Here is an 11,840-nt window from a genome sequence, read left to right on the forward strand (position 1 = left end):
CATCATTTTTCTCTCCTTGCATTTTCTTCTAATTGTTTAATGGCAGATTCCTACATCCTCTTTGCAACATCAGCCACAAGCAGCTCATGAAATCATTACTAAGCTGAAATTATCGGGTCTATTTGCCCAGTCCTTTCCTCTAGGAAGGATATACATAGTTAGGCTACGATTTGCTCTTAACCTTGGGTCAGCCAGACCTCAACACACAAAAATTTGTTCCAGCTCAAATCCGGTTCAGTTATGGACACTATCAGAGATATTCAGAGGCTAACACCTCCCGAAAGAATGCTTCCTTCCAGCAGCATTCCCAGGAAGCTTTCTAGATATTAAGAGCTTCGGTTAAAATAACGTTATGGGCAAAGACATTCAAAACAGGGCTCACCCTCAGTTTCACTCCTGCCTTGGCACCCTCTCCTCTAGCTGAGTGCTCCAAACGTTCCTAAGCCTTGCTGTGAAACCTTCCTCAGGTACTCCGAAGTGAACGACAGCAAATATCTCCAACACAAGCACAAGAATTATCATCTAGATGTCCTTGCAATGCTTATGGAGGCAACCGGTGCTCTGTGACAGAAGAAAACTGCCTGAATTTGGAATTTTTCTGACTCTCAAACGAGCTCCACAAAAGGACAGCGTTCCAGCCGAGCAGGAACCAACAGGTGAGTCAAAGAACTGCTGTTGTGAACAGCGTGGTATTAAAAAGATAGATTTCTTCCCTGCAAAGGAAACTTTTGAGCCTCCCCCTCCCTTTTTTAATTTAAACAAAATTTTAAAAAAATTAAGCCAGCAGATGCCAGTTTTTCTTTGTATAGGTTACCAGTGTAAGAAACGGTAGCCTGTCTGCACAGGATGTTCTGAACCCGAGGTCAGGCGTTCCTCTGAACTCAAGCTGAAGCAGGGGAACGTGCACGAGGAGCAAAGCGCAGCGTCCCCAGCCAGCACTCAGCCACCCCTCCCAGGCACATCTCGCACGCTCCTTTCTGCCACATGTTCTCCTCTCCAAACCACAAGCCCTGCATCCGTGCAAGCACCGGTCGGTGCTCTGTGGATGAACTCAGCAGCCCGGAGAGGAGGAAGAGAGCACGACGGTACATCAGCACGGCACCCACCCCTACCCGGGCAAGTTAATCTCACACAGTGGAAGGTATTTCTGAGCCCCTGCGAGGAAGCCAAAACAAACGAGATCTTTCCCCTTACATGGGAAGCTTGGAGAATAAATCATCCCTAGAAGAAACGGTCAGAAAAGACAGGGCATAGCATTAATCTTTACTGGGCTAAGGAAACATGCCAGCAGACTTCCACGGCCAAGATGTTTCGTATTACATCTGAATTATGCAGCAGAATAGCACCGAACAACTAGTAATTATGGAGCAATGTTAATGGTACAGCAGCATTTTTACCACAGTATCATCTGACACCTTAAGAGTTCATGGCAAAACTCACACTTGAGGCTATACAAGCAGAAGAGTCCACGCCAGATGTGTACCGTGAAGAAAAGGCTTACAATATAGCAAAAAATGTTGCTAGAATCAATTTTAGTGGCTAACTTATGAAGTCAAACCTTCAGGACTTAACAGGTTGCAGAGCAAGGAGAAAATGATGAGCTGCTCCCGAAGAGAACCAACAGCTTGACTTTTTTTAGCTCCACGCAACAAGTTGCGATTTCACCCTGAGACACACCAAGCACGTAAACACCACAGAGGAAAACAAACAGGAGGAGAACGTCAGCACACAGGAAAAAGTGGTCATAAATATATATGAACTAGGAGCACAGGACTCCTGGGCAGCGGAGGAATAATTTTCCCTTAGTCCTACGGGAAGGCAAGAGCCTACAAGACATTCTAAGAAAGTCCTTAATAATTGATGAATGACCTCACAAGAGAGTTGCCTGCAGCAGGGGAGACGTCTCTGTCATCAGGTCCTTCATCTGAATTAGCGCTCTGCGGTTTCAAGGCATCAGGTGCTTTAAGCTGTTGTGTTTGATCAAGTTTTGTCCAGACTCGCCTGTAACGTGAAAATTACTCCACGACAAATTTGAAGTATCGGTTGAGTCTTGTTCAATAACTTCGCCTTGATCAAAGCTCGAGACCTTCAGAAGTTTTCCAGGACTTCTTCCTCAAGCAAAACAACCTTCACATCAAATACCAGAGCTCTACAGCAACCTCAGCACTTAACAGCCCTTTCCACATCTCTCATCTCCAGATACCCATAAAACAAACAAAATTAAACATTTTTGCCTGTTTCCCTTGCTGAAAGGAAATTGCTGCTACCACGCTCTCTTTTCCTACATCCTGCCCCTAACTGTCTGTCAACCATTTGGCTCATTTAATCACGCTCCACAGAAGGACAGAGGTTACATCCCCAGCAGCTCCAGGAAACCACAGCCCAGGTGAGCCCATTCCTCACCAGCCCAAAGGAAGCGGCCAAGGCACCAAACCATTCTCACACGCTCTAACTCCTCAGCTGCATTTTGACCTTTCCGTGAAATTCCCTGAGTTTGCTGCCTCAGCAGAGGGGTCGGCAGACAGCTCAAGGTTTCCTGGCGCTTGAGCTGGAAGGGAGATAGCAACCTTGCTGCAGCAGAACGGATGGACGGAGGGAGTAACACACGGTCTGCGGGGAACCGGTGCACACGTCTAAGCCAGGCGCTTGCATCTCAACTGTAAGCTGGGTTTAAAAATCCACATCCACTTTAGACACGTAAACATATATCCACACAGGAGCATTTACCTCAAAAAGCCGTCTTCAGGACAAAAAGAAATACATATCTGTATTTTCCCTTGATCTCCGTGTTACGGCAAAGCCAGCCATGGGAAAGCCATTTACCCCCACCGATTTCATGAACGTTTCCCATTAATTTCCATAACTAAAGAGAAACGTAAGATAAACAGCTCTCCTCCATCACCCTTATATTTCGATCTTATCTACCAAAAATAGAAAGAAACAATCCAACTCAGCACGAGAACTCTCCCTGAGCAGCGCCGGAGAAGACAGGAAGGTTTTGGCAGCCGCACCAGAAATAATTGCTGGTTTGCCTCCCGATCGCTCCAGCGCAGAGAGAAAAAAAAAAAAAAAATGAAAATCACCCGCAAAAACACCATGGCAAGCCACAGGCAAGCAGAAGCCTACACGTTTTATTTCGGCAGAATGGCTCCGAACAGCCCCAGCCGCATTCCTGGCGCTGGGAAGAGGCCCGAAAAAGCCGGGGAATACCTGCATCGCCGCAGCCTTCCCCGGGGCCAGCTCTCCGGAGCCAGGGCTGCCGTGGGGCCAGCTTTAAATAGGGGCAGGGAAGGGGGATGAGGCAGGGAAGGGGCTGAAATAGGGGCAGGGATAGGGGCGGGAGGGAGGGAAGGGGGCGGCGGCGCGGCGCTGCCAGGCCTCTCCTCGCCCTGCCCTGACCCTCCCCGGCAGAGCCCCGCACCTGGCGTGGTGGAGGCGACCCCACCCTCAAAATTAATAAAAAATAAAAATAAATAAATAAATAAATAAAAACAGCACGGAGAGATCGGAGCCTTCACGCCTCGGAGGGCAGCGCCTGTGAGGGGAAAGCAGCCCTCTGAGGGAAAAGCCCCCCTATCTGTGAGGGGAAAAGCCCCCGTTTTGAGGAAAAAAAGCCCTTTTCTGAGGGAAAAACACCCTCTTCTGAAGGAATAAGCCCCTCTCTGAGGTAAAAAAGCCCTATTCTGAGGGAAAAACACCCCTTTCTGAAGGAATAAGCCCCTCCGTGAGGGGAAAAGCCCCCGTTCTGAGGGAAAAAAAGCCCTTTTCTGAGGGAAAAACATCCCCTTCTGAAGGAATAAGCCCCTCTCTGAGGTAAAAGAAGCCCTTTTCTGAAGGAAAAACACCCCTTTCTGAAGGAATAAGCCCCTCCGTGAGGGGAAAAGCCCCCGTTCTGAGGAAAAAAAGCCCTTCTTTGAGGGAAAAACACCCCTTTATGAAGGAATAAGCCCCTCTCTGAGGGAATAAACCCGCTCTGTGAGGGAACAACCCCCCCTCTCTGACAGAAAACGCCCCTTCTGAGGGAAAAGCCCCCCTCCCCGACCCAATAACCCGCCTCTCCTTACCGCGCAGCGCCCCAATCCTCCCTCAAAACCCTTGGATTTCCCCCAAAACCAACCCCCTTCGCCGCCCTTACCCACCTGCGCTGGGCTCGGCCCGGGCGCCCTGCCTCCGCATCGGGGCGGGCGGCGCGGCCCCGCCGCAGGTAACGGCCCCGGCGGGGGCAGCAGCAGCAGCAGCGGCGGCGGCGGCTGCGGCACGTGGCGGAGCGCAGCCAATGGGCCCCGCACCGCGGGCCGAGGGGCGGGCGGAGGCGGCCGGCGGCGGGGCCTGCGCGCTGCGGCCCTGAGGGGAGCTCTCCGCCCCTGACGGGGGAGCCCTCCGCCGTGAGGAGGGGGTGGTTATGTTGGGTTTGCTGTCGTTTTGAGGGTTTTTTCTTCCCATTTCTGCTCTTTTAGGAAAGAATAAAATGAGAAAAGCTCGCGTGTATGGGGGTTTTGTGTGTTTTATTTCGCCCTCGCGGCGCTGCGTGCCGGTAGAGGACAGCAGCGCCCGGCGCTGGCTCCCCGCTCTTTTCCCTCCCCTTTGTTTCACAGAATCACAGAATTTCTAGGTTGGAAGAGACCTCAAGATCATCGAGTCCAACCTCTGACCTAACACTAACAGTCCTCCACTAAACCATATCCCTAAGCTCTACATCTAAACGTCTTTTGAAGACTTCCAGGGATGGTGACTCCACCGCTTCCCTGAGCAGCCCGTTCCAATGTCTAACAACCCTTTCGGTAAAGAAGTTCTTCGTTTTTTCACACAGAATCACAGAATTTCTAGGTTCTCTGCAACGTTTTCACCCTCAGCCGAGACGAACCCGAGAGATCTGCCACCGAAAAGCATGAAATTTTAATTGCTTTTGTTCGGCTCCCTAATCCCCACGCCTCGGGTGTGTGGAGGTTTTCAGCCCTCCCCCTGCAGTTGCTAGGGATTTTTTTTATTATTATTTTTCAACAAAAGCCGCATAAACCCTGCCAACAGGCAGCGTGAAAATGCACCCGAGTTTGTGGCACATCGCAGGCATCCAGCGGGTGCTGAACCTACAGGAGAGGGGAAGCCACCTTGCAGCCCATCTGATGTTACCATGGCACTATCAGAAATTGAACCACAAGGAAAAACAATAAATAAATAAATAAATAAATAAATGAGAAAAAAATAAATGATCTGAGGGAAAAAAAAAATACTGGTGCAAAGCTATATAGGCTGTGCACCAGCTGTGAGCAAGAGCTGATTAAGCAAGGAAACTGATTAAAGCATTGCGGGTCGTGCTGGCAAGGAGCTTCTCTTTTTGATAGGGTGCTTATCGCTGCGGTGTCTAAAAAAATTATCCCCAAATCTCGAGGATTACTGGGAAACGGGAACAACAGTTGTGGCTGGGGCAGCCACTGGTCCCTGAGCTCTCTGGGTGCAGATCGGCGACAGGGAAATGGCACTCGTGTGGTGTTTCTCCCCAGGATGTATGGGACTGGCGGTGTCCCAAAGCAGGAAGACTAAAATTCTTTGAAATTGTGAGCTTAACGTAAATGTAGAAGCACTTTTTCGCGGTATGTTGGTCTCTCCTTTACAGCTCTTGCTAAACTGTGTCGCTTAATCTCTGCAACAGACAACACGTCGCTTCTGTGTTCTGTTGGCTGTTGGTATTAGATTTATAGTCAGATCTTTGATGGCTGTTTGTATAATTCTAGGAAAATATATAAGTTTCACATGCAAAAAAAAAATAAAAAAAATCCCTCTCCATTTTTTCAGCCATTGGCATAACCAAACACAGAAGATCCATTGGGATCAGCCCTTATCTCTGCTCCTCCGTGACTGCAAGGAACCATTCATTGCCTCAGACTTACAGATGAAGCCAGAAGATGCAAATAAAGACCCCGACTGTGCAGTCAGGCATGCCCCAGGGTGTCACAGGGCCCGTCACATCAGGCTTCGGCCGGGAAACAACCAGGCTTTGCAAGCAGCCTCGAAGAAGAGCAGCTGCAACAAAGATGCTTTCTATTCTTCCTTTCTCAGAAAACTGCAGGAGTGATCTCAGCGGATCGGCGGTGTGCGCAGAGCTCAAACCGTGGGGCCACGCCGGGAGAGAGGATGGGGGAAGAGATGGGCAGAGTCTCATCAGACGCTGTAATAGGGTCATTCCCATGATCTCTGAGATCTGTGGTTACAGACATAGCGATGCTCAGAGACATTTAGATGATTAAACATATAGCTAGGCGTGGAAAGGGAGTGCATCTGGTCAATTCTTTGCTGAATCAATGGGAATTAGGCACCAGAGCACTTCTGAAAGCCTCACAATTTGTTTGTCCTCAATATCCTTATTTAAACAACCCTAAAAGCACCATCCCTTTGACATATGCATCAGTTGCTCAAAGAAAATTATTTATTCGGGTCTGGTTTTAGGTTGGTGTGCTTGTGTTATTTTCAATGTTTTGTGTTTGTCCTTTGTTTGTTTGTTTAATTGCCTTCTTACCCCACCTGGATTGCTATTTTAACTGCCTCCTGGGTGAGTTTCTGGCTAACGATTTCTGTAAAAATTCCTGTAGCGGAACTAGGACCTTGGAAACCTTTTGGTTTTTAATGGTGAATCAAAGATCTCAGCTCTGGGCATAATTAGATCCACACCAAGACCTGTTTTCAGGTTTAATGGTCAATTTTGCCCTCTAGGAAAGAGTCTGAATCATGGATTCTGCTGTCTACCACGTCCTAGCTGTCTTACTGGGACTGGGTGGGGTAAGGTAAATGATGCTCCATTTAAGTAAATGGCTCTCTCTTATTACCAGCCTTTGTAATTATTTCTGTGGCACAGTCTAATGGTTTTATTAAGCTGCGTTATGCTTTAATGTTTATTCTGATTGATGATTGAATTACAGAATAGTGGCACTGCTGTTGTACTAGAGAAGAAATGCTTAGACAGTCATGCTGTATTTCACAGGAAAAGCATTTTCTCAACAGAGGGCTTCCGTAACTAGGTGCTTGTTGCTATAAAAGCAGGCTGCATTTTCCACGCTAATTTTAAAAAGGTGACATTTCTCCTGTGGTTACACATAAATTGTATAGCTAGAACAGTGCATCTAATGACATTAGTCATCTGTATAGCTGGAATCTGTCCAATTTGCATGCAAGACAAAGGCAAATTTACATAGATATTTATTATCTTCATGTCCTATATGACGCTCATATTTGGAAGATAATTTTTTTCTGTTACTGGTGATAGAAGATACTTAGTCACAAAAAAGTTGAAATATATTCCAGAAAAGGTTAAGGACAGACTCATGGAAAGAAGAATCCACCATAGAAACCCACACACCTCAGCTATGCTAATAGAGGACCAATTACCAAAAAAATTATGCAGTGTGCCTACACCCTGTGGACAGCATGTAAAACCATGGCCTGTCAGCCTTCTTCCGAACAGAGGCAGGAGCCAAGACATTATTAATCTCAGTGGGAAGATACCATAATATTATTACCGTAATAATACTATTGACAAGGACACTGTAAGAGTAACCATAATGTCTTTAGATTCAAAACCCTAGTAGCACCAGAAAAAAAGAGAATTACTCCTCTTCCTTTCAGAAAAGAGGAGTAATAAAAAAAATATATATTTAAATATATATATATATACATGTACTTTTTAATAAAGAGAAACTAAAGGAAATATCTAAAATATTTAAGGGTGGCATGGAGACTGTTTAAAGACGCTGTTCTGGAGGAAGAAGAACTGCACCAGAACAGAGCATTTCTACAAGGCAGACTGTACAACTGATAGCATGGTACGGAACATTACGGGATGAAGATGTCTTCCTTCAACAAGTATATGTAGAAGTTGTATCCAAAGTAGGGAAAAAAAGAATCATAAGCTCTGATGGGTTCTATCCCAGAGCATGATAAACAAGTCAGAAAAGGAGATTTAGGAGCAGCTCAGAAAAGATAAAAAAGATAATAAATCTTTCTCTGAACAAAGATAATAAATCTTTCTCTGAACAAAATCAGGAAGCCTCCCAGAGAGTTTGACCAGTCTGTAAGGCAAATAGATAGCAAAAAAGAAGGATCACATGGCAAAGATACAGCCACAGAATAAATACTAAATGGATTTTTACATTTACGAATGGCATGGATGAGCTGGGGCAAATTCCAATACTGGGAAGCTTCTTTAAGGTGAGGGATTGGAAGACATGTCTCAAGGTGAAGTGTAACTAGAAAAAAGTGTGGAATGTTTGAAAAATGAACAGCAGCAAACTGCTGAGACCAGGTGGCATTCAGCCAGGAGTTTTCAAGCAGCTCAGAGATGAGGAAGAGCAGGTACTAACTTCTGTCCCTAACTTCTCACTTGAAACTACCTCAGCATCACAGGGCACTGAAAGGTTGCTGATGAGACACCAGTTCTTTGAAGGGATTTGGAAACTGTTGAACCAGAAGCCTGACATCCTTGCTAGACAAATAAGTAAAAATTATGCCGAAGAACAGAAGAGACTTAGCGGACACATAGAGAAGACACTTTAGGGGAAGTCAGTGTAGCTATGGTAGAGAAAATTAGTGGCTCACAGCAAACTCATGGACCAGAAGAGATTCAATGAACTGCTTCTGATGAAAAGCACTCAGTAAGATTCCTCCTGAAATGAACTTTAAAGAAAAAAAAAATAGTCTGCTAAGGGACATGAGAAATGGACAAATAATTGATAGAAATGGAGGTCAATAGTGACTTACAAAACATGCTGATGATACTAAGCTCTTCAGAGTAGGGCTAACTGTGAAGAGCTGCAAATAATTTTGTTGATTCAGAGACTAAATAGCAGATGAAATTCAAATCAGATAAATATGAAAGGGTAATGTATGAGAAAAAATAATCCTGGCTTTATATATATATAGAGAGAGAGAGAGAGAGAGAGGAGCTTTGAGTTGACTTTTACCACTGAGGAAAAAAAATCGTGAGGTAACAAGAGGTGGTGCTGTGAAAACCTCAGCTTAGAGCTCAGAAGTGATCAAATTGAGAATTGTTACGATTGTATTAAAAATTATTAGGAGAGAAAGAGGTCAAACCAGAAAGAATAATGTTATACAATGTCATTGCACTGATGCACCTATGTCTTGAATTCCTTGTGTAAGTGTAGTAGCCCAACTCAGAAATAATATTTTGGAACTGGAAGAGAATCAAAACATTTAACAGAATGAGCAGAAACAGCACGAGGGCTTCCAGGTGGGGGCATGGCTAACTCAATCGGGTCTCTTCAGTCTGTAGTTGTGGGGGAGTAGGGTCACAGCCTATAAAATTTTCAGTGGTCCAAATAATGAGCAGGAATCGAGATTGTTCTCTAGCTTTTCAGGTACAAGAACTGGGGTACATCAAATGAAAGCAGAACTAGGAAGGCTCGAAACAAACAAAAGGAGATAATTCTTCACATAGCCTGTAATTAAGCTCTCGGTAGTTGTTGCTTCAGGATATTGTAGATACCAAAACTTTACGCGGGCTTTAAAAGCAACTGAAAAATCATCAAAGACTCTTGCTCTAGCTCAGCAAGTTCCTGACTGGCAAGTTGCTAGAGCTGGGAAAGTATCAAGGGGAAATACAGAACATGTTTGCCCTGTTCTTACACCCTTCCTACTCACATACTGTCAGCCACTGTCAGAAGGTGGCTGGGCTAGATGGAGCTTTGATCCGACCCAGTATCAGTTTTTATGCTTTAATGATTATTTTAACAGTCAGCCTCAGAATATTACTTCCCAACCCTGAGACACCCGGCTGCTATAATCTCCCTGAGCACTTTTTTTTCTTCTGCAGCTCTTTTTTTGTCTTTGCCTTGATCCCTTCACCATTTCCTGTACCTCAGTATTATATTTAAGTACACTTACATTTTCAGCACTGCACGCTATTCTGAAAAAAAAAAAAAAATCTCATTAAAAGTGTTTAATGTGTTCTTCCCAGAAGCATTAACAACAATTAATGCGCGTAGATGTGCTGCCTTTCCCACTTTCAGGGAAGACAGGTTGTCAGTGCAATCCTAAATAGAGCCTGGAAGAAAGAGGCAGTGTTATATACGGTGTGCTCGTCTGGGGAAAAGAAACAACGTTGTATTGCAGCCAAGTCAGTTGTCAAAATGAGTAGATATGAAGCAGTTATTCCTCAAACACCCAAGCTGGCATTGTGAACTGAAGGGAAGCAGAACAGAAACAGTCACGCTTTCCACTTTGGCTGGTGCAGACAGGCTTGGGACTATTGGAGTAAAGGAGTTTTAATACGAATAAGTAACTTAAAATGATGGTAGACCAGTTACAATCCGTATCCTTTTGCATTTCTCTTCCCTCGAAGAAAATATTTTCGTCCAGTTCATATCATTGTAAGTCTATTAATAATTGTACAAAGCCTTAACAGCAGAGATTGTAATGTATATATTAATAATGCATTTGCAGAGAAAAATATATTAATGCTTTCCTGAATGCTCAATTAAGCAATTACCTAACGCCACAAAACATTAGTGATAGAGAGCGAATATAACCTTAAATCATTTCGTGAGACTGCAGATGTCTGAGAGTAGTTCTGAAGAGCGTGTGGAGGAAAGTAATACAGGAGGAGAAGAGCGCCCAGCCTGCTGTGCCAAACAGCCCTGGGAGGCTGTAACAAGGCGAGCCCCATGGCTCAGCTGCCTGGGAGGCGTATCTTGGACAAGGGATTGTCTGCAGACAGCCTGTCCGGAGAAGATAAAACGCTATCACACCAGCCTGAGCCAGGAGAAAGACTCTTCTGGCTTCTTTCGTCCCCCTCTTCCTCCCCTACCCCAGACCTTCATGGATACGTCTATCAGGATGGCACGTTCAAATGGAAACGTAATCTTTAACACCCAGTAAAGATCACTGATACCATTTATTTTTCCTGAATTTTGTTTAGGCAGATTAGCAGTTTTCTTCGGAGTTAAGTATTAGCACTTATCAGTCGCTGGTTTGAATTCCAACATTGTGGTTTTGATTAGCCTGTTTACTTAGCGTATCTCCCGTAACCTTTGGCGTCTCTCTGAGGAGGGAACATAATAAAAGGTTGTTTCACTGGAAGTACATATATGCCACAGACCACACTACTTTTGTGCCGTTCTTTATCAGTTAAGCAAACATTCCCCTCTGTAAATAAACTACTCTGCGGATATACTGCAATTGCATACATTGGGAACATAGGGCGATTCAAATGAGATGGGCCCTCAGGAGATCTCTCCTCCAAACTTCTGCTCCAGGCAGCGTCAGCTCTGAGGTCAGATGAGGTTGCTCAAGACATTACCCAGTCAGGCCTTGAAAATGTCAAAGAACTGAGTTTTTACAACATCCCTGGGCAACCTGCCCTGCTATCTGACTCTCCTCATGGTGAGAAAGGGGTTTCTTGTATCTAGTCAGAAGATTTCACATTCCAATTGATCAATGTCTCTTCATTCCCCTACCTTGTACCTCAGTGAAGATCCTGGCTCCATCTTCTCAAATTCAGCTCTGGAGAGCTGCTCCCCACCCTGTCATTCCCCAGCCCGTGTCACTGCCGGGCGTGTTTCCTTTCCCAGAACTTTGCACAAGTTCTTGTGGGATTTCATAAAGGTTCTGTTGACTCATAAAGGTTCCCCTCTGGTGTTTTAGGTCTTTCTGAGTGGCAGCCGTACCCTCCATAATATGGGCTGGCCCTCCCAACATTGTGTCTCCTGCAGGCTTGATGAGAGGGCACTCTGTCACGGATAACAATGAATAATATGGATAATGTTAAACAGGACGGGTCCCAGGAGAGACCCCCGAATTACCCCAAGGAGCACACCTCATTAGCCATGACCCTG

At 45.3% G+C, this 11,840-nt stretch overlaps 1 protein-coding gene across 10 annotated transcripts in view; it reads right to left on the reverse strand.

Annotated features, from left to right (window-relative positions):
- ST3GAL5 (ST3 beta-galactoside alpha-2,3-sialyltransferase 5) overlaps positions 1–11,557 on the reverse strand; it is a 33,157-nt gene extending 21,600 nt beyond the window's left edge. For 2 of the 10 annotated variants that reach the window (XM_072037863.1, XM_027455727.3), the window contains exon 1: positions 4,140–4,300. In XM_072037863.1, the coding sequence (XP_071893964.1) occupies positions 4,140–4,176 (37 nt within the window). In that variant the 5' untranslated portion in view covers positions 4,177–4,300. Of the gene's footprint in view, positions 1–2,727; positions 3,333–4,139; positions 4,301–11,462 lie in introns of those variants that run through there. The other 8 variants (XM_038178430.2, XM_027455731.3, XM_072037864.1 and 5 more) reach the window with 7 other exon arrangements.
- Positions 11,558–11,840: the final 283 nt, after the last annotated feature.

The sequence above is a fragment of the Anas platyrhynchos genome, chromosome 4, assembly GCF_047663525.1.
Source record: "Anas platyrhynchos isolate ZD024472 breed Pekin duck chromosome 4, IASCAAS_PekinDuck_T2T, whole genome shotgun sequence".
Taxonomy (NCBI): Eukaryota; Metazoa; Chordata; class Aves; order Anseriformes; family Anatidae; genus Anas; species Anas platyrhynchos.